Source organism: Dermacentor albipictus, unplaced genomic scaffold (assembly GCF_038994185.2).
Source record: "Dermacentor albipictus isolate Rhodes 1998 colony unplaced genomic scaffold, USDA_Dalb.pri_finalv2 scaffold_30, whole genome shotgun sequence".
In the NCBI taxonomy this organism is placed as follows: Eukaryota; Metazoa; Arthropoda; class Arachnida; order Ixodida; family Ixodidae; genus Dermacentor; species Dermacentor albipictus.
Genome location: NW_027225584.1, coordinates 1,655,420 through 1,676,405, shown reverse-complemented (window position 1 = coordinate 1,676,405; position 20,986 = coordinate 1,655,420). Strand labels below are relative to the sequence as shown.

General features: G+C 46.4%; 1 protein-coding gene across 6 annotated transcripts in view; it reads right to left on the bottom strand.

The window, feature by feature from the left end:
* LOC139052726 (solute carrier family 53 member 1) overlaps positions 1–20,986 on the bottom strand; it is a 376,292-nt gene that overhangs the window by 318,876 nt on the left and 36,430 nt on the right. For all 6 annotated transcript variants that reach the window (XR_011510032.1, XM_070529770.1, XM_070529769.1 and 3 more), the window contains exon 3: positions 19,029–19,130. Coding sequence is in view for 5 of the 6 variants with exons in the window: in XM_070529770.1 (XP_070385871.1) it covers positions 19,029–19,130 (102 nt within the window). In the remaining variant the exon portion in view is untranslated. The remainder of the gene's footprint in view (positions 1–19,028; positions 19,131–20,986) is intronic.

Sequence of the window (20,986 nt, the reverse complement as noted above, 5' to 3'; positions counted from 1 at the left end):
TTCCCGCCGTCGTAATCCTTATCTGTCTACTTACACAATTGCAAACGTCCCACTAGAATCAGTTCTAACTTATAAGTACTTAGGCGTAACCCTGTCCCATGACCTTTCCTGGAATGCGCATGCTACTAACGTAATCTCGTCAGCAAACAAGTCCCTTGGGTTCATGAGGCGTCATCTTCGTCATGCTCCCACAGCACGTCAAACTACTCGCATACAAATCATTTGTCAGGCCACAACTGGAATATGCCGCCGCCATCTGGAACCCTCATCAAACATATATCAATGCACTCGAGTCGGTTCAGAATCGTGCGACTAGATTCATCCATTCTTCATATTCATATAACATCAGCGTTTCACACTTAAAGGCACAATCTAGCTTGGCATCTCTTGCTTTTCGTCGTCGCATCGCCACGCTCTCTCTTTATCACAAATTTTTTTACAGCTCACTAAGCCGCCCGCCTTACGTCACGCCATCATCACGCATGTCACAGCGCACCAGCCATCAACTCCAAGTTTCTCGTCCTCGAACACGAACTGTTACTTTTCAATCATTTTTTCCTCGAGCTGCCAAGGACTGGAACGACCTACCCATTAATGTCGCTGCCATCACATGTCATTCACAATTTCTAGAAACTGTTGAAACTTGTATTTCAATGCAACACCTGCCTTTTCCTATGTTCACATGTTAACCACCCCTTATGTAATACCCCCAGTGGGGTCTTTAAGGTAATAAAAAAAATGAAATGAATGAAGAAAGGTTGAAGATTGGGATGAGGATAATGTCACTGATGGGAAGTCAACAGCCCAGTCAATGCCAGGGAAATTGATATCACTGAGCAAGAATATTGGTGCTGCTGGATATTTAACAACCATTTGGTTAAGACAGTCAAACAGTTCATTGCAAAATGTGGATGTACTATCGGGTGTTCGATTGCAAGCGGCAAATATCACGTCTTTGTTATTTATGTGAATACAACAGCAGAAGAACTCAATCTGCGAAGGCACGTGTATATCAAAACAGGTGATACCAGATGAAACAGCGATAAAGGTCCCACTGCCACATCGCCCTATTCAGTCACTTTTATAAATATTGTAAGCCTTACTGCATGCGAAAAATTCCGAATTTTCAATTTTATCTGAAAGCCAGGTCTTGACTAAACAATAATATCTGCATTACATGTGTGGATCAGCGCAGACAGGGCATCGCGCTTATTGATGATTGAGCCGATGTTAGTGAACAGCACAGAGTAATCGCTGTCATGCTTATTCTGTACGGCCGCACAATGCTAACTCGAAACGGGTGACAGGAGATTCGCAGGAAAATTTATTGCGCTGCTGCCTGCATTACCGCTGGCCATAGCAATACTGATCTGCTGAAGTTCATAAACAGTATCGGTTTGAGAGCAATATTCGTAGCACGTCTTGTTGATGAACAATTTGTTGTACCCGAGATGATACAAGTGACCGGAAGGCTTCCCTAATGCAACTAACTTATTCCTGGTCCTTCTAGTTGCCCGACAGAAGTCTTCTTGAATGGATGCCCGGATCCTTTCAATTTCTTCTTTTGTGTTAACATGTTTTCCTTTACCTCACATGATGCTAGTTTCACTAACACTGGTCGACATTTGTTATTTAGAAAGGCACCTAAGCGATGCGCACGCTCAATTCCCTCTTCGGGTAATTGCAGCGCGAAAAATTGCACAAGGATTGAACGAACTTCTTTTTCTGTTTCCATCTAAGTTTCAGAGGCACTATCGACGATACTATAGAAAATCAAGTTATCTCTCCTTGACCTGTCTTAAAATTCGTCCAGACGAGATTGCATCGATGCATCGTCACTTTTCATGGTCTCGGTAATAAGGCCTCGGATATGAGCAGGTTCGTGCCGAGTTTCAAGTGCAGCAACTTTCTGCTCTACGGACGTTAATGTGGCATTTATGCTTGTAACACGCTCCTCAAGTAATTTTTGGTTGGCTTTCACTTCATTAAGGGTTGAGATTAGCTCAGCATGACACACATCAATTTTAGTAGCAAGAGAGTTCATGGCCTCGAGAACCAGGTTAGTGCTACAACTGGGATCAGGACCAGGGTTAGGCTCAATGTCTCCGGACATCACAAGCAACTTTGTAACATGTACACAGTCGGTAAATAAACACCACGAAATGTCCGGGCATGGGACAAGCAGCAAAGCGCGATTGCTAGAGTGCTCACAGTAAAGGGAAGTCGAGTTACCAACCTGGATGTAAAAGAAGAACGGTCTCAGTGAGGACTGCGCCATTGCTGCCATTCCATGCCCACTGACGAAGGTCGTCATCGGTGGCCTATTTATATGCGCACCACAAGGTGACGCATGCGTAGATGCCGTTGGTTTGATGAAAAGTTCCGGTGCGATGATTCCGCTGACATTTCCGGCATGCACAGACGAAGAAGAGAACGATACGAGGGCACTGCCGAGGCATCACTTCGGTGGCCCCAAAAGGGACCTTTTAAACATTGCGAGAAGGCTGCCACAGAAGCCTGTCAGCTGGAGAAATGCAGAAGGAACGCTGAGGAGAGATCGCCACAAGCATCTCACCATGTACTTCTCACTGGCTTGCACGAGAAAAGCCTACGTCACTCAGCTATGCATGCTTTACGCGAAGCTTGCCGACATCTTTCTCCAAGGCATCCAAGCGCTCAACGTAGTGCAGCGGAAGGTTCCTTGTGAAAACAAAGCCCCAGAGGGACTGAATTATGCTGGGCCTCCTGCGAGGACAACGTTGAGGCAGCCTGCCCTACCGCATCATCGCTGCCGTTTTTGCCATCGCTACCCAATGCAAGCACCTTCACGACGATCGTCTCATCGGTTAGAAGTTTCCAAATTCACTGGCAATGGCATGCATTGCCGATGATCAGCAGGCGGATCAGCAATCTTCCGTTTCGGCGGCGAGTCAAGCGAAGTTGAGAAACCGTGTGGCCAGGAACGACTTCGACACAACCAACAAAAACGAACGCAAGCAATTAAACTGTTCGCAGAACTGCACTGAACGAGGAGCCAGCGAGCAACATGCGAGCAATCTGCTTGCGGTTGGCGCAGTCCATTTTTGTTTCGGAGGGTGGGGCGGCATAGAGCTATGGGCGCAGCCCATTCGTGTTCAGCAGGGCGAAAGGGTGACGGGAGAGAAACGCGCAGAGATGGCTGGAAAATTTGCACGTGGCAGCTGTTGGAGCAGCAGCCCATCGTGCAGCAGCTCGTTTTCTTTTCAAGGATTTCGCATTTCACTACCTTTCGGCTCAGACCCCCTGCAGCCAGACTTCATCATTATAACCGATAATGCGACATCGGGAAATTGTGCTAAGCGGTTATTTCACCATGGAAAACATACAAAAGTAGACGGTGCAGCAGCTTCTCATTGTTATCAAACATTTTTTGCAGGAACAATACAAAATATCCCTGCGGGAGGCAAAGACTAAAGGCGAGAAAGCCTGACAAGGTTTTGGCCCCCTGATAAACAAGACAGTCTACAGCAGTTGACACGACTCAATATACACTTCATTAAGTACAATGCAACTGCTTCTCTACATCGGATCACATACGTATTTGTTTGAACATGTTTATACATAACCGATATATTGTTAGAACCGGTATCGTTATAAGTGGGTTCAACTGTAAAGCACAAAAAAGTGTCATTGGAAACAAAGTTCACTGCAGGCATCACAAAACCTCGCAACAAGATACTTAAATATATGTATAAGTATCCCATAAATCTATATAGCCAAGCAAAAGTCACTGTATATGTGTCAAACAAGGCAAATAGGTTGCGCGATCACAGATCACAGAATCCTAAGGCCTGCCCCTCCCTCCGTCCGTTCCGTCCCGTCCCGTCCGCCTGCCTCCACTCCCCCACCACCCTTTGCTTTGCCTTTCGTTGTTCTTGTTCCCCACTTTTCTCCCTTGCGCACACAAGACTGAGCCACCATCATCTGCCTCCCCCCACGCTTTCACTCACACATACAGCAAGTGGCGTGCGGTGACGATTATCGCCCTTGGCTTTTATACAGAACATTATGGCAATGGCTGGAATGCGCCTGGAGTGTCCATATAACTGCTACCGCAATAATATACTAAGAGCATCCGGGGACTGAAAACTCCCGTGGTCCATTACTTTCTGCGGAAGAAGAAGTAACAAAATCGAACTTTCAGCATGCGACAATTCACTGCACCGCAACAATGTCTTTCTTTTCTTTTGTCGGGCTGGGGCACCGAAATGAAAAAAAAAAGAAAAAACGCAAAGGCAAGTATATCGGCCACAATCAAATGCCTACTTTGGGCACCTAATGTGAGTACCAAAGGAATATAGAAGGAAATGTGATACGCTTCGTCCACAGAGAACCATACGCATACTGCTCGGTATCCTACACTGACGAGATAAAAGACTTTCCAGAGACGTTGCGATAACATCGAAGTGAAGGTGATGCCCTCAAGCGAACGCATTGCAATTCGTCAAGTCTCCACAGTGATGGCAGTGAGCGACCATTGTTCTTTTTTTTTCCTCTTCTGCCAGCACGAAAGCATCCAAAACTCTGCCATGCCAAAATCCACTTGGCTAGAGAAAAACAAGCACACACCGAAGGGCACCGCGGTGGTTGGAGCAACGCAAGAAAAAAATTAGCAGTTCCGCCCCAAAGCCAAAGCACCGACTGCAATAGCAAATTACAGTGAAAGCTCGTTAATTCGAACTTCAATAATTCGAACTGTACGATTTGGAACTGCCAAGCTCCACAGAAGTCTATGTATAAAAAAGTCCGTTAATTCGAACGCGAGAAGGTTCCCTTACGGATAATTCGAACTACGCTCGCCTGGCACACGGCCAGAGAAACGCGCCTACTGCCTACACACAAGGCTGTATTGCCTCCGAAACGGAGAGAACGGCGAGAGAAGGCAAAATCGGAAAAAAATCTAACCGACGCAGGGTCAGCCAGAAGGCAGCGGCGGCTGCCGCCTCTTCGTTCTACGTAACCTCCGAGACTTCTTGCCCGTTGCGAATCTCGGAGGATTTGCAAATCTTGTACAGCTGCTAATGTTGTGCAGAGATGGCACGGCAAGCGCCAAAACACAGCGAATCAAGTACGTCGCAGCTGCGCTTGCAATCAAGAACCAACGAATCAGGACCTTCGCCACCTTCACATGTTCAACGTCTTTGTCTCGGCAGTCTTCATCGGTTGTGCACCTCTGTTTTCAGCTTAGGAGGTATCGGCCGTCGCGATTCATTGCGATGGTGTTAAGCCTCGGCTAACGTTCGTTTCGGTGGACATCGGTGGTGTGGCACAGTCGGACCCAGAGCTTCGACTTGAAGATGGCGTGTGCCCGCGGCACACGCCATCACTTTCCGACTCGCCAAATTTCTGACATGCCCTACTGCTTTCAAATCGCAGTGTACTGTTGCTCTCCTTCACTTTCGTTAGTTCGAACTTTCGTTAATTCGAACTGAAGCATCTTCCCCTTGCGGTTCGAATTAACGAGCGTTTACTGTAGTAGATAGCTCTATGAAGTAAGGACAGTAGTTTTATCAACCGTGTAAACTTGTAAACATTTGCTTATTAACTAAATTAACAATGATAGAATGTGTAAGCGTGACTCAACGAGGACGTAGAAAGAAGCAGACACACAGACAGTGCTGAGTTTGTGTGCCTGCTTCTTTCTACATCCTTGTTCAGTCGCGCTTACACATTCTATCATGGATTCAAACCAACTAGCCCGTCAACGTGTTTTAACTAAATTAACCAGCATGGTGTCACGCACACATAGGTAAACATCAACACATCACGCTCAGTGACAGCGGAAACTGCCTGTGAGAACAGTGGAGTTAGGAATCGCGGCAGCAGCAAGAAAACTGACTCATGCACCTCTCGCTTCAACACGAACGACACGTCGAAAGCACATCGGATACGAAGCTACCGGCACTATGTGCACTCTGCACACATCACATATCGCTTTAAAGATGAGGCCCGCACGAGCGTGCACTTTAGCGACGTCGCAGACCGCTTTCAAGACACGCGAGCGTCGGCAATGCGTCCCTACGGCATCTGCCAAAGGTGTCTACTATGGCATCTGCGATTCGCGTGGCCAACGCCGTAGTAGATGCGACGCTTGTCTCCACTTTGTACGGAGCAAAGCGAGGAGGACATCAAGGCCAGGTAGCAGCCGCCGGAGAAGAATGCCCCTCCTCCTTCGCGCACCACAGGAAAGTATGTGCATCCGGGTCATGTTCCTCGCATGCGCATGCAAGATCGAACCGCGTTCGCCGGTTCACTCACGCACGCTTTCCCTCATGCGGGACCTCTCGGCGACGGCGATGCCGACAGCAGAAATGGGCCTGGAGTGTCCATATAATTGCTACCATAATAAAACGTATGCGCTCTGGCTGGCTCTGGCAGCCCATGGGTAGCGAGAACAAGAAAATTGAAGCTCAATGTGTCCTCACGAATAAAAGTCAAAGTACAAAAATTAAATAAGAATCTAGTTACCTTTGCTGGCTTTAGTGTCTTTACATGGATACTTTGGCGCAGACGAAAAAAAAATGTTGATATTCTTTCCTGTGACATGACAGCACAAATGAACCACCACAATGCTTCGTCTCATCAGACCTCGCTGAATGCTTTGTCAACTTGTCTGATAGTGTGCTGAATTTGGCTTGTCTCAATGTATAGTCTGATGTATGACTTTAGAAAAGTCAATGCACCTTTGGCATCAAATGTTTATAAGAACATTAAACCCACAAAGTTACGTAATTGAAAATCTAAAGCACAACTTTGGAAATACCAATGCACGTTTTGCATAAAAAATTTGAGAACTTTATACCCATAAAGTTTTGAAACTGAAATCCATGCGCTCCATACATTTTGCGGCCTCTGCAAGATGAGCGCAACAAGCTCACTCGCCATCAAAATGCCTTTGAATCTTTGTGCTGGATAGGGCTTTTCGCGTTATGCGACCCCAGGTGCATGGGCGTTACCACAAGATCCAGCCCAAGTTCGCAATGTTCGAGCTGAAATATCTTTTCGAGCATGAAAACGACATTCTAGACAAAATCCAGAATGATTTCCGGTGCCAGGGGTTGTTTTGGTCGGTGGTGAATGATAGCACGAAAAAATTTCGGGGGACGGGGGGCTGAAGCCCCATACCCCCCCCACTAGCTACACCTCTGCCCAGCACTACCAATAATTAAGTGTCTCCACCATGGTATTTCTTCTCCTCCAATTCCTTAGCAGCTTGGCCACTTGAACTGCTTTGTGTGCTACTCTTCCAACCTATGTACACTCTTCTCTCTGACTGAGAGAAACTAAGACAAGTTACAGCCTCTGAAGCTGCTGTTGGGGAGAATGCTGTGAATACTGATGTTCATGATCTGTATCTGTGTAAATGAACACAGCCAAGAGGCTCACTTCAGGCCCTCCAAATGAGCCAGAAGCACTGCAAAAGTTGCAGTATTTCATATGGTGCTGCAATAAATAAGATATGAAATGCTTACATGCTCACAAGCTGAGTGATTGCTCCGATTTCATAATGTACTACACTTGCACAATGAAATGCATCAATTTATGTCTAACCAATGAACACACTCATTACCCCCGTCTCCAGCTGGCAATACATCAACGTAGTTACCTTTATAGACCAGATGGGCTGTGGTGCAACATCACACTCACTGCACTTATAGGGAGTTCCATTTAAAATTTCCCAATCGTGTTTAATTCTACGAGTACTGCACACGTGCACACCGAAAAAAAGGTATCGCAATGGCACCTTTAACACGCTGCATGCAAATGAGCAGCCAGAGCAACAAAGGGTGTAACCCATGCAGACAAGACTAGAAAGACAAGGAACCTCACAACAAGAACAACCTAGCTTTCTCTCTCCTTGTTGCGACCAATGGAAAGGTCTTCTATACCTATATGCAGAATCGTGTGCACTTCATGTCAAGTCTCTGCATAATGCCTGGCACAGTACAGGGTGTCTACCAAGTTGACATTTCCAAATTCCCTGAGTTTTCCAGGTTTTCCCTGAGCACCTTTGCGAAATTCCCTGAATGAGTCAGATTTTTGTTTTATGTTAAGACAGGCTGACACCACGTTGCCCGATGCTGTCACTCTCTAGTAAGCATGCTGAAACAAAAAAATGACTTAATCCAGTTTGAATAGTAAGGAGTAATATATATTTTATTTAAAAAGAAAACAGAAGGAAGGTGTTAGTAAAATGCACAGCGAAAGAAATGGTAAAGCCCATTCCAAATTGAGTCGAACATTTTCAAATACGAATGAAAAGGAGATGCATACATAAGTAAATATTTTTTTAATATCAGCTATTTTTATCAACTGATAGCAAGCTCATCTGTATGAGGTCCTGAACTTTGTCACAACTAAGGTTCTCTCTCAGCAGCTGGGAAGTCAACCTCAACTGTCCTGACATACTCTCAGCCCGTACACATCTCAGTGTTGGGTTTCACTGCGTAAACAATTTATTTTGGTTCGGATGAGGGACACCTGTGTCTCAGCATCAGCCATCACTTAGTTTTTTTAGCTCAAGCTCCTTCAAAAAGGTGGCGACACCCTTCCTTTCCCGTTAATTCCTCAGTGCGTCGGTCCTTTCTGTTCTCATCCTCCTTCTACCACGCTTTCACCACATGGATCATATGAAGCATCCTCTTGGTCAGTTGTACAGTCAACGTTTGATTTCTTGAACTTCCGAGGGGCCGCAAAAAAAAATGAAAAAATGGGCAGTCTGAAAAAAATTAATGCATGTCTAACTGCCTTTAAGGGCTAAAATTACCACAGGCACGTCTCAAAAAGTTCTGAAGGCCTGCCAGTACGCTTTTTAGGCATATCAGGGCTTGTACTGTGACAGAAGACGACGTGCACGTATGTGTAATTAAGCAATGTATACTGTGTCCCGCGACAATTGCCCCCTTCCCACGCTTGTTATGCTTCACCGCCTAACACTAGTGTACCGAGGCGAAGCTAACTTTCGCAGACTAGCATTACACAACGCGCTGTGCTCTGCGAGCTTCAAAGCCAATCGCTAGGATTACAAAGGCGGAGTCTGTGCCATTGGTGATAGCGGAGAATTCTTTCAATGAAAAACGCGGCACCGCACGGCAAGAAGCTTAATAGCGAACATAGAAGCAGCTAGGCCTGACGTTGCCGCGGTGGTGGTTACGGATTTGCGGATTTGCCTGCGAGAGTGCCGGTTTGAGGCGGCGAGATAATCAGAATAGCGGCGGTGGCGGCTTTGATTAATGCCATTTCAGACCTGCAGTCGGGGCAATATACATTGACTATATGGAGTACGTAGAGGTGCCGCAAAACCGTGCAAATTATCGGGCATGTCCGAAAAATCGGGCGTCTAGAAAATCGGTCGTTAACTACTCTGGCAATACATCGTGCCGATGACACGGCGTCAATAATGATTCGTTGCGATTCCTCTGTTGCTGGAGCCAGCATTCACACGATTTTCGTTCCCTTTCAATAAAGTCACAGCTAATTTTCCCTGATGGAAGCACAAATTCCCTGAGTTTTCCCTGAGTTTTTCCAGACTGTTCAAATTCCCTGAGAATTCCCGGTTTTCCCGGTTGGTAGACACCCTGCAGTAGCTCAGCGCTTACAGAGTCTTACTGCTAAGCACGAGGCCATAGGCTCCATTCCCAGCCACAGGGGTTGCTACCCAATGGAGGCAGAAGGCAAAAAGCACCTGCATACTCAGATTTAGATGCATGTTAAAGACTTGCTGGCAGTCAAAATTGATCTAGGACCCTTCAGCGCAGCCCCCCCCCTTCCTGTGTGAGCCTTCTGTGCAGCTCTTGAATGTTACACCGCAACCATTTATCACCATTCAAATTCTGTCACTGCAGTGAAAGCATCAAGCAGTAAAATGAACGAACACAGCATGCAAACCAAGTTAAAGGGAAGCTGAAGCGGTTTTCAATTTCAATGAATTGCTGGGATTGGGAAAAACAGACCTAATAATTTACGGTTCCGAAATTTTTTTCTTCGTTTTGTTAATATAAGGGGCGGAAATCGCTTTCTAAATCACGCCCGCGGACACGCCCCCATCGCTTCCCGGAGCGCCGGGTGAGGAGGTTACCAGAGGAGAGAACCGGCGACAGTGACGTCACTGGCGGGGACCGAGCTGCCGGACCGGCGTGCTGGCATGCGCTGGCATGCCTCTTTCCGTCCTGCGCTTTACTGAACGACGCTACGAGAGATTTGCCGCCGCCGCCGCTCACGTTTGTTTTGCGATTTTCGTAAACTGTTCTTTCCTTCTGTGCTGCGTGAGTGCCTACAGCCAAGGGCGCCCAACATGCCCTCGTTCTGTGCAGCAATCGGCTGCGCGAACACACGCGGGCGAGACGATGTGGTGTTTCACAGGTTCCCGAAGCACAAGAAGCTTGCAGCGCAGTGCGGTGAGGAGAGATAAGTTCGTGCCGACGAAATCAACTGTGCTGTGCTCGGACCATTTCCGCGATAGCCGGATAGCCTTACGACAAATGCGGAAACGCGTTGTTGCTAGCGTTGCTATACTCCGTTTCATACATCAGGTGCAACGCTGTGGAGACTTGAGATACTTCTTGCAGTGGCTGCGTTCGCACTTAGAAAAAGTTCGGTGTTTCTTGACCCGATTTTTGAGAAAACTTTTCATATATAAGCTCAGTTCTGAATGAAAAAAAAGAATTTACCCATAGAAACAATCCGTGTACTTATACGGCTGCTAACACGTTCTTTTAAATCAATTTTCTTTTCGGCATTCTTTAATTGCAGCCCGTCGCGGCAGCTTCACGTGCATGCTCGCGCGAGCAAATGCCGCTGGCACGCTGCGAACCATAGACGGAAACGCGCGCAGTAATAAATTTTGGTAACCGGACTTCGTGCGTAGCTTCCACAGCGTTGCACCTGAGGTATAAATTGGAGTATAGGCTTGCCTAGTGACATTCGACGTACGGTTGCAGTTATCATGTTTACCACACGGCGGTGCTAAAACTGCCTAATATCTTTATGTCAACACTAGCATGGAGCGCGCATACCGATCCTTGATCGAGCCACAATCGCAAAGTCGTCGAACCATATTCTGAATATTGCACATATAATCCCCCTGACCATCTCGATCTGGATGTGTATGATAAGCAACTTCCATGACTGTACCTCGCAGCACTGCATGTGCGTGCTTTGAAACGCGGCACTTATGTTCGCGATCCTGTATCCACGCTCAGAAAACCACGGGACTTCAGACAAGCAGCGGCAAGGTGCTTGACATCGCGGAATTGTACCCGTGTTTACAATCTAATGAGAAGTTAGTGCTTCGGCATTCTTCCAGTAGCAAGTTCCCAGTGACACTTTAGCGCATTTTTTCTCCCGTCATTGGAACGTGCAGCTACATGAAAAAAAAAAGCATACGTAACAGCTAAGATTTCCAGCGCGCGAGAAGGTGTACACATCGCTCTCGCTTTTGGCACACTCAACATCGTCGTTGCCGCCGTTGCCGCCATCGTTTTCCGTATCGGCTGTCGGTTCGAACATGTACGGCGAAAATACAAGCTGTCCGAGACAGCGAGAACGTTCCATAATGCTTACAACTCAGCTATGCAGCCAGAACAGAACAGCGTGCTACGCTCTCAAACGGCGGCGCCGACCGGTGACTGCCGCCACTGACGTCACAGCGGCTCCGACCAATCACGGGCAACAGCGGCGTTCGCGCGATACCCTGAGGCGCTGGTGCGCGTTTTCATGAAAAAACAACCGCTTGCGCTTGTTTCCGCCCTTTTTGAACGAGATATTCGTGTTCAGGGGACTCAAAACTGTAGAATGCCGCAGAGAACTCATTTTTTTCGAAAAGTGTTTCAGCTTCCCTTTAAGACGTTGCAAAATGTTCCAAGAAATATTTTGATACCTGCCACCTCTACCCCTACTGTGCCTGCAATATCACTAACCGTAAGCCTCAGTTGCAGCATTGAGAGCTTGCACAAAAATGTAACACCAAGAAGAACTATGAGTATGCTTAAGCCTCTTGCCCCTAAATGAGACAATCAAGTCAAAGTACACACAAAAGTCTTTCCATAACCTGCAGCCTTCCCCATCAGAGCAAGGCAGCATGAGTTGGCTTCGATGGTCACAGACACATTCAAATGTCTATAAATGCATTCTTGGCGTTTATAAGAACACTACTTAAGGATGACCGTTTAACTTAATTAAGGGAAAATGAGACATCCACCCAATCGTAGCAATTGCTACGAAGGAAACCCATACGGGCTCCTCAATAGAAAAGCCTTGCAGCTGAAGAAAAATTTGTCTAGGTGCAGGACTTAAACCCGGGACCACCGCCTTTCAGGGGCAGCCGCTCTACCGTCCGAGCTAACCAGGCGGCTAGCAGATGGCAGAACAAAGTCAAATTTTTCAACAACTCTAAGCTAAGGCAAGAGTTTGACGCAATAGTTCTGCGGAAACCTGCAAGGTGGAGAGGAGTAATTAAGGGAAAATGAGACATCCACCCAATTGTAGCAACTACTATAAAGGAAATCTATACCGGCTTCCTCGAAAGAAAAGCCTTGCAGTTGAAATTTTTTTTTTTTAACTCCAAGGCTTTTCTTTCGGGGAACCCATATGGGTTTCCTTTGTAGCAATTGCTATGACTGGGTGGATGTCTCATTGTCCCTTGATTAGTTACTGAGGCTATCAAGTTGCAACCGATGCCCCACTTACATCTTCGGCGATATTATTTTCCCACGATAGATTGGAACCAGTTGTCTTCCCCCTGCCACATGTCCACAAAATTTATCTATCTCACCTTACATTTAAACTTACTTCAAATATTGCATCAACCCACATGCAATTCAAACATCCTCGACATAATTCTTACGACGGCTAATGAAACCACAGGTACCGTACTACACATGGATGGATTTAGCGATCACAGACGCCTTGAAGTTTCCCTTAACATTCCGTTACCATTCTCTGGCACCGACTGCAAAAAAATATGCGATGACAGTAAAGCCAACTACAGCAAAATTAATGCCGAACTCAAAACATTCTACACTGACACATTCCTACCATCCTTCGACAGTCGTCTCATCAATGATAACTGGGTGCTTTACAGAGACAAATCGTGTGCACTAGCAAACTGGTACATCCCGCTCATAACAGTCAAAAACGATAAATCAAACCCCTGGTTTGCTAAGTCCCTCCTGCAGCTTACAAACAAAAATAAAGGTTTATACCGCACAACAAAACAACATGGCATGCCTTCCGCATGGAAGGCATACAAAGATTTTATGATAAACTACTGTTCCACAGTACAATCTGCTAAACAAAAATATTTCTCTAGTGATTTACCTTCCCTTCTGAAATCTAATTCTAAACTTGTATCCCTGAACACGATCCACAACAGATATCTTTGCTAGACGATGATCATGTTTCACTTTCAGACAGTCATTGCACCTCGGCATTTCACACATTCTTTTCATATCAGGGTGTCTACCAAGTTGACATTTCCAAATTCCCTGAGTTTTCCAGGTTTTCCCTGAGTGCCTTTGCCCATTTCCCTGAGTGATGCAAAACTATGTTTTATGTCAAGACGGGCTGGAACCATATCGCCTGATGCTGTCACTCTCGAGTAAGCACATGAAAAAAATTAAAAAGCGACTTAATCTAATTTGAATACTAAGGAGTAGTGTTTACGTTATTCAAAAAGAGAATAGAAGGCAGGGGTTAGTAAAATGCACAGCAAATAAAGTGTCTTCGAAAAAAAATTGCAAGTCGGACATTTACAAATACAAATAAAAAGGAGATGCACATAGAAGCGAATATATTTGAATATATGAGCAATCTCTATCAACTGATAGCAAGCTCAGTGGTATGAGGTCCGAACTCTGTCACAATTGAGATTCTCTCTTAACCGCTCGTAAGTCAACCTCAACTGTCTCGACATACTCTCAGCCCGCGCACGACACCTGAGTGTTGTGTTTCACTGCTTTAAAGAGTTTATTTTGGTTTGGATGCGGGACACCTGCATCTTGGCATCAGCCAAAACTGTTTTTTGAGCTCAAGCTCCTTCATAACGGTGGCAGCAAGCTTCCTTTCCCATTTATTCCTCAATGCGTACATCATTTCTGTTCTTGTCGTCCTTCTGCCACTCGTTTGCCCCAAGGACCATTTGAAGCACCTTGGTCAGTTGCACAGTCAACGGCCGATTTTAGAACTCCCTAGGGGTCGCGAAAACGTTCGAAAAATAGGCCAGTTGGAAAAAAATAAATGCGTGTCATTTACTGCCCTTAGGGGCTCAAACCTCCACAGGCACGTTCGAAAACTCTCTGAAGGCCTGTCGGTACACATATTAGGCATATCGGCGCTCGTACTGCGACAGGAAATACCGGGTGCATGTATGTATAATTAAGGAATACATACTGTTTTCCGTGGCAATAGCCCCTTCCCACGCTTGTTATGCTTCACTGCAATACTTTTGCGTATGCTTCACCATGTAACATTTCTGTACAAAGGTGAAGCTGACTTTCGGGAACCGGCATTATGCAACGCACCGTGTTTTCTAAGTTTCTAAGCCAATCGCGAGGACCACAAAAGCGGAGTCCGTGCCAATGCTGACAGCAGCTAATTCTTTCAATAAAAAACTCAGCACCAAACGGCAAGAAGCTTCATAGCGAACGTCGAAGCAGCTAGGCCTAGCGTTGCCGCAGTGGTGGCAATGGCTGCCAGCGGATCTGCGCGCGAGAGTGCCGGTTTGAGGTAGCGAAGTAATCGAAACGGCAACGGTGGTGCCTTTGATTATTGCAGTTTCAGACCTGCGGTCACGACAAAACGTCCGGAAAATCGGACGGCGAAGGGTTCTTGCGTCCGAAATTTCACACGTTCTGATACGTTGACTCTATGGGGTACGCGGCGGTGCCGCGAAGCCATCCAAATTATTGGGAATCCGGAAAGTCAGTCCTTGACTGTACACTAGCAACTCCTCCAGCCGACGACAGGGCGTCAAAGACCATTCATTACGATTCCTGTCTGTTACTCGAGCCAGCATTACTGCGACTTTCTACCCTTTGAGTGAAATTGCCGCTAATTTTCCCTGATAGAGGCCCAAATTCCCTGAGTTTTCCCTCACTTTTTCCAGACTACTCAAAATCCCTGAGAATTCCCGGTTTTCCCGGTTGGTAGACACCCTGCATATGTTTTCACCCGGGACGACCATTCTGACGTTTCATACGTACCTGAACTTGCCTTCGCACATATGGAAAATAACTGCCAAAGGCATAATACTTCTAATTGTGTATCTACTGTGGATCATGCCAGCCAATATTTTTTTTTTCGTGTTATCCTCTTTTCCTGCCCAAACTTATATTGATGTCTATCGTCGATTCCTCTATTTCTCTGTGTTAATTGCAAATTTGAGCTGCATGTTCGTACTCTGTCGAGACACTTTGCACTTTTGTTACTCCCCTTACTCAATGCCCAGTCAAGGGGCCTGTAAGGTATTTTGAATGAATAAATAAATAAATAACCTTCAAATCACACTGTACACAGATGCTCACGTGCTACACTGAGAAATATTCAGATGAGAGGGCTCTCCAAGCCTTACACATCCTGGGGTAAAGGGATGTATGTTGTGGGGACTGAGGTGCCTTCCCGTGACTCATCTACAACAGGTGCATAATGACGGCCATTAGCGAAGCTTGATCTCCGAGAACTGCCGTCTAAACAACATGGCAGACATGGCTAGCATGCCCGAACTACTTTCCCATGTAGCGGAACTCTCCTTCTCGAAGTTTAGTTGCATATGCGAGCGCATGTCGCCAGGACATGCCCCGCCAGGACAGGACGCCCTCTGCCCCGGGCTCTGAACCGCGGGGTGCTTCCTCACCAAAGCACATGCTCCACAGGCCTGCTACGAGTTAGTTACATTGGACTTGGCACACCAGTATCCGGTTAGGCAAGCACAGCAGCTGCACAAAGTCGAACACTCTTGTGATGAACCTTCGCTTATAAGTCGTGACTGTCACACTGAGTTGGCCCAACTTAATAGGCTCGTATTTGTTGGCAATTTGATTCTGAACACTTTTTTGCAATGTGTCAGAGAGTCGATGAACCCTGCTGCAGTACCGCATGCCTTTGCCTGATCATTGCTAGCTAAGTAAGCCTCACACAAACTCATTTCCACAACATATGCAGAGTACTCTAGCTTGGATAATGTGTGTGTAAATACAGAATAAGAGCACCTGAGAGACATGTAGTTGGTTCCGGAAGAAGTGGAGGACAAATCAGTGTGATAGATGCCTGTCACAAATGGATGCGATTGCTAAAAATTGTTTAATGTCCCCACTTAAATGTTTGCTTGCAAGTAACTATTCAAAAATTAACACTGTGTTTATCTTCATATGCACAGATTTACCTACGTCCCCAACAGTGCACTGGGTATCTAATGCGATTCACAAAGGCTGCATGGCTTTCACCAAAGAGCTCCACGGGCAAAGTGCAGCCTGCACATTCGAGAACCCTGACTAGGAGAACTCACTTGCAAGAGTTATGTGACTTACGTGAACTCTGATATTGATAGTTTTCCGTCCATCGGTTTGGCGAAGAAAAGCACCAAGGTTGGGGTGACGGAGCGACGGCGTTGAGGTGACAGCGATCGCACGGAGGAACGGCTGTCAGGGGCATCAGAATTAGGATACAGACGGCGAGGTGAATAATGGCGAGCGCCGGCGTACAACCCGACCCGAAGAAAGTTCGAGCAGTAATGGCTTTTCCTGTACCTCAGACTGTCAAACAAGTCCGGAGTTTTGTGGGGCTCTGTTCTTATTTCAGACGGTTCATGAAAGATTTCGCAGCAATCGTTCGACCCCTCACTGAACTTCTGAAGAAAGACGTGCCTTTTACGTGGGGTCCCCCTCAGGCTGCTGTATTTTCACACCTTATCACGATTCTCCCCAATCCACCAGTCTTGGGCCACTTTGACCCGTCCGCACCTACAGAGGTCCGAACCGATGCCAGTAGTTATGGGATCGGCGCCATCTCATCGCAAGGTTAACACGGACACGACCGCGTCATAGCCAAAGCTAGCCGGCTCCTGACAACTGCAGAGCGCAACTACTTGATTACCGAGCGTGAATGTCTTTTTCTCGTCTGGGCTGTTTCAAAGTTCTGCCCATATTTATATGGCAAGCCCTTCTCAGCAATCACATACCATCATGCGCTCTGTTGGCTTTCGTCGCTCAAGGATCCTACTGCCCGGCTCTGTCATTGGGCCCTCCGACTACAAGATATCCCTACACAGCAACTTACAAGTCAGGAAGCCAACACCAGGACGCAGATTGCCTCTCTCGCTACCCAGTAGAAGACGCGACCTCTACGTCTGGTACTGACACCGACGCCTGTGTTCTCTCTGTTTTTCCACTGCTCCATGTCGCTGACGAGCAGCGCCATGACCAGTCCTTGCGTTTCATCATTGCCCGCCTGGAGTCGTCACTTGCCGACAGTTCCCTTCACTTATTCACACTTCAAGATGGCGTACTCTACCGCCACAACATTCATCCCGACGGCCCTTGTGATCCCTAAACGCCTTCGATCGGCTGTTCTCCACGAACTTGACGACCTTCCCACTGCCGGTCGCCTAGGTGTGCCACGTACCTATGACCGGATCCGTCGACGCTTCTTTTGGCCAGGGCTAGCTCGCTCCGTTCGAAGGTACGTAGCTGCGTGTGAGAAATGCCAGCGACGCAAGACGCTGGTGACGCTCCCTCCTGGGTACCTTCAACGACTCGACATTCCCGTGGAACCATTCTTTCGGTTTGGTTTGGATTTACTTGGCCCTTTTCCTCTTTCTACCTCTGGGAACAGGTGGATCGGTGTGGCCACGGATTACGCCACGCACTACGCCGTTGTCCGAGCGCTTTCTACAAGCTGTGCCGCAGATGTCACCGATTTTCTCCTACGTGACGTGATTTTATTACATGGAGCTCCGCAATAACATCTCAGAGACCATGACAGGACATTCCTATCATAAGTTATCGCGGACATCCTGCAGTCCTGTGCCACGAGGTACCAGCTATCCATATCATACCATCTGCAAACAAATGGCCTCACGGAGCGTCTCAATCGCACTCTCACAGACATGCTTGCGAAATATGTCTCTTCAGACCACACTGACTGGGACCTCGCTCTACCGTTCATCAGATTTGCTTATAATTCCTCGCGCCATGACACAGCCGGTTATTTCCAATTTTTCCTTCTGTTTGGCCGAGAACCAGCTCTGCCCCTCGACACAACCCTCCCTGTTCACGCTGCACCAACCAGTGAATGTGCACTTTACGCCATCACCTGCTGTGCCCACGCAAGGGAAATTGCCCGTGACCGCCTTCTGAAATCCCAAGAGAGTCAAAGGCGTTTGTACGACCGGCGACACCAAGACATGCACTTCCCGCATGGTTCTTTGGTGCTTCTATGGTCTCCGTCACGTCAGGTCGGCCTGTCAGAAAAACTGCTGTCTTGTTACACAGGCCCATACCGAGTGCTTCGTGCCGCGACTCCTGTCACCTACGAGAGCCCCTGACACCCCCATCTGTTTCCCAGTCTAGCGATATCCTGCACATCACACGACTGAAGCAGTATCCCCCTCCCAGTGATGACATTTAGATGATCCAGGACATCACGTCTGCCACCAGGGGATTATGCCACATGCATGTGGCATTTGATTGTTTGAACGAGGCATGTGGGCGCCATCACTTGAGAAAAGAGAAGGAGAACGAACTGGGCTCAAGCGGTGAATCTAACCGGTCAGCGCTGCAACCACTTTTGTAAATATAACCTGTAAATAGTTGCTCGTCTTACTGACTCGTCCTTCGTGTAACAATATCAAGGACGCCAAAGTTAGCGCAAACTTGCATGGAACATCTTAGTAGTTAGCACCAGCATGGCAGCATCTACATCGTGTTTTGTATTCTTGTATACCACGCTAACAATCTTCAGGCAAAGCTCCTAGGACAATTACCACCCCTGCTCACCTGAGTAGAAAGTGTTGATCTTGGCTAACTCCTTGTCACAGTACTGGAAGAACTCTTCATCAAACGATGCCAGGTACCTTGTAATTATGCTCTGTTCCACCACTGAAAGAGTGTACAGAAAGGACTTAAAACAAACAAACAAAAAACAGCAATAACAGTAAGCGAAGCTAGAAACCTGCATCGCAATTGCAGACAGGCTGCAGCATGCAAAGCAAGCAGAACTGATAGTTGGGCGAGTTGGTACGAATTCATAGTAAAATATTCTTGCGCGCACAATTGACAAGGACACAGTGAAGGGGACACACGAGCGCTCGTGTGTCCCCTTCACTGTGTCCTTGTCAATTGTGCGCGCAAGAATATTTTAGTATGCATGCAAAGCAAGTTTATAAAGTGCCTAAACATGTGAATACGCGCCTGGATACGTTGTGTGGCTACTAGTCATTTTTACAAAGAGACCTGCTTTTATACTACATTCCATACTTGGCAGGCGAATGCTGCTTATACTACAGAAGTAGTGCGGCCATAGAAGTCTCACTTTGTCCAATTCGCAGTGCAGCTATTTTTAACCTGCGATGAGTTCTAACTACTTCACAATTAGTGGATGTTATGTCAAATCGCAGAACTTTTCTCCACCTCTGTGCTTCCAGTTGCACTATGTTTTGGTTGCGAGCGGAAGTGATGCACTGTGACCGCTATTCGCAATGCATCACAGAAATGCATCACTCTACTCATTCGACAGATCTGTGATGCTTTCTATATAATAAATACATCACATTTTGCAACATAAAACTATGAGACTTAACATGATTCATACCTATAGTATTTTCATTTCAGATGTGACGCAGAGTTTCTGGGCAGTGAAAGCGAGCTGTGAGAGAAGTCTCTCTAGCCTTCACAGTGTTTCCTGCTAGGCATTAAACCAAGTATAGCTCAACAAAGTGGAAACAATGCTTGAATGTCATCCTTTAATGTCATCCTCGAACAATCTTTAATGCCATCATTTACATGTTCCAGCTTTAGTTAAAACACTACTTATGGAAGGCACAATAAATTGACTTAAAATGTGTCAAAGTCTGGTTTAATAGGATCATTAGCAAGCTGCGGTTCTTGCAATACAGGTACCATAAAGATAGCTTCTAAACTATCAGGACTTGGCAGCAAGTCTCCATGGTCTGGTACAGCATTGCTCTGCTGGGCTTAAACGGAGCCCCCTTCCCAAAACTTGCTTTTTCTTTCTCTCTCTCTCACAAGGTTTGTAGATCTTTTCATGCTGAAAGTTCACAGGTCCTCATGGTCCTCTGGGACTCTGATATAGCATTTTCAAGAATTAACGGAACCTGACACTTGACAGGTTGAATATAAATAAATAAATAAATAAATAAATAAAATAAGAAACGCACAACAATAAGACCCTTAACAATGGGCAAACAATTATTATAGCACAAAAACAAAAAAGGCTAAGTGAAAACCACCACCAATAACCTGATTGACCACAATTAAAGCCCTATAAAGTTGACAAGTTAGAGGGACTTGCACCTAGTGGCAACATGTCCAAACAAGATCTGTTAAGCTTAAACCAAAAATAAAATTCAAGAATTTCTAAGCCCCATGGAAAATTTGACGGCTTTCAAGGCATTAAAAATGACACTTTCGAAGTCATGGGTTTGAAGGACTGACAGGAACTGCTATCAGTATGGAATGCCCAATGAGAATGCCATTCTTATCAACTTTCATGCCACGTGCTCATCTTGTAATAAAGAAAAGAAATAAACAAAACTCAGCGAGTGTTTGCACGTGCACACACACACACACACACACACACACACGCTCTTGCATCAGCTTTTATCTGCTGTTGTAGTTGGCAAATCCCTGGAGGAAAACGCTTCAATTTTCTCATGATATTTTTGTGCATGTGAGAAATTCCCAGTGAAAAGATTGCAAACCACATCGTTAGCAGA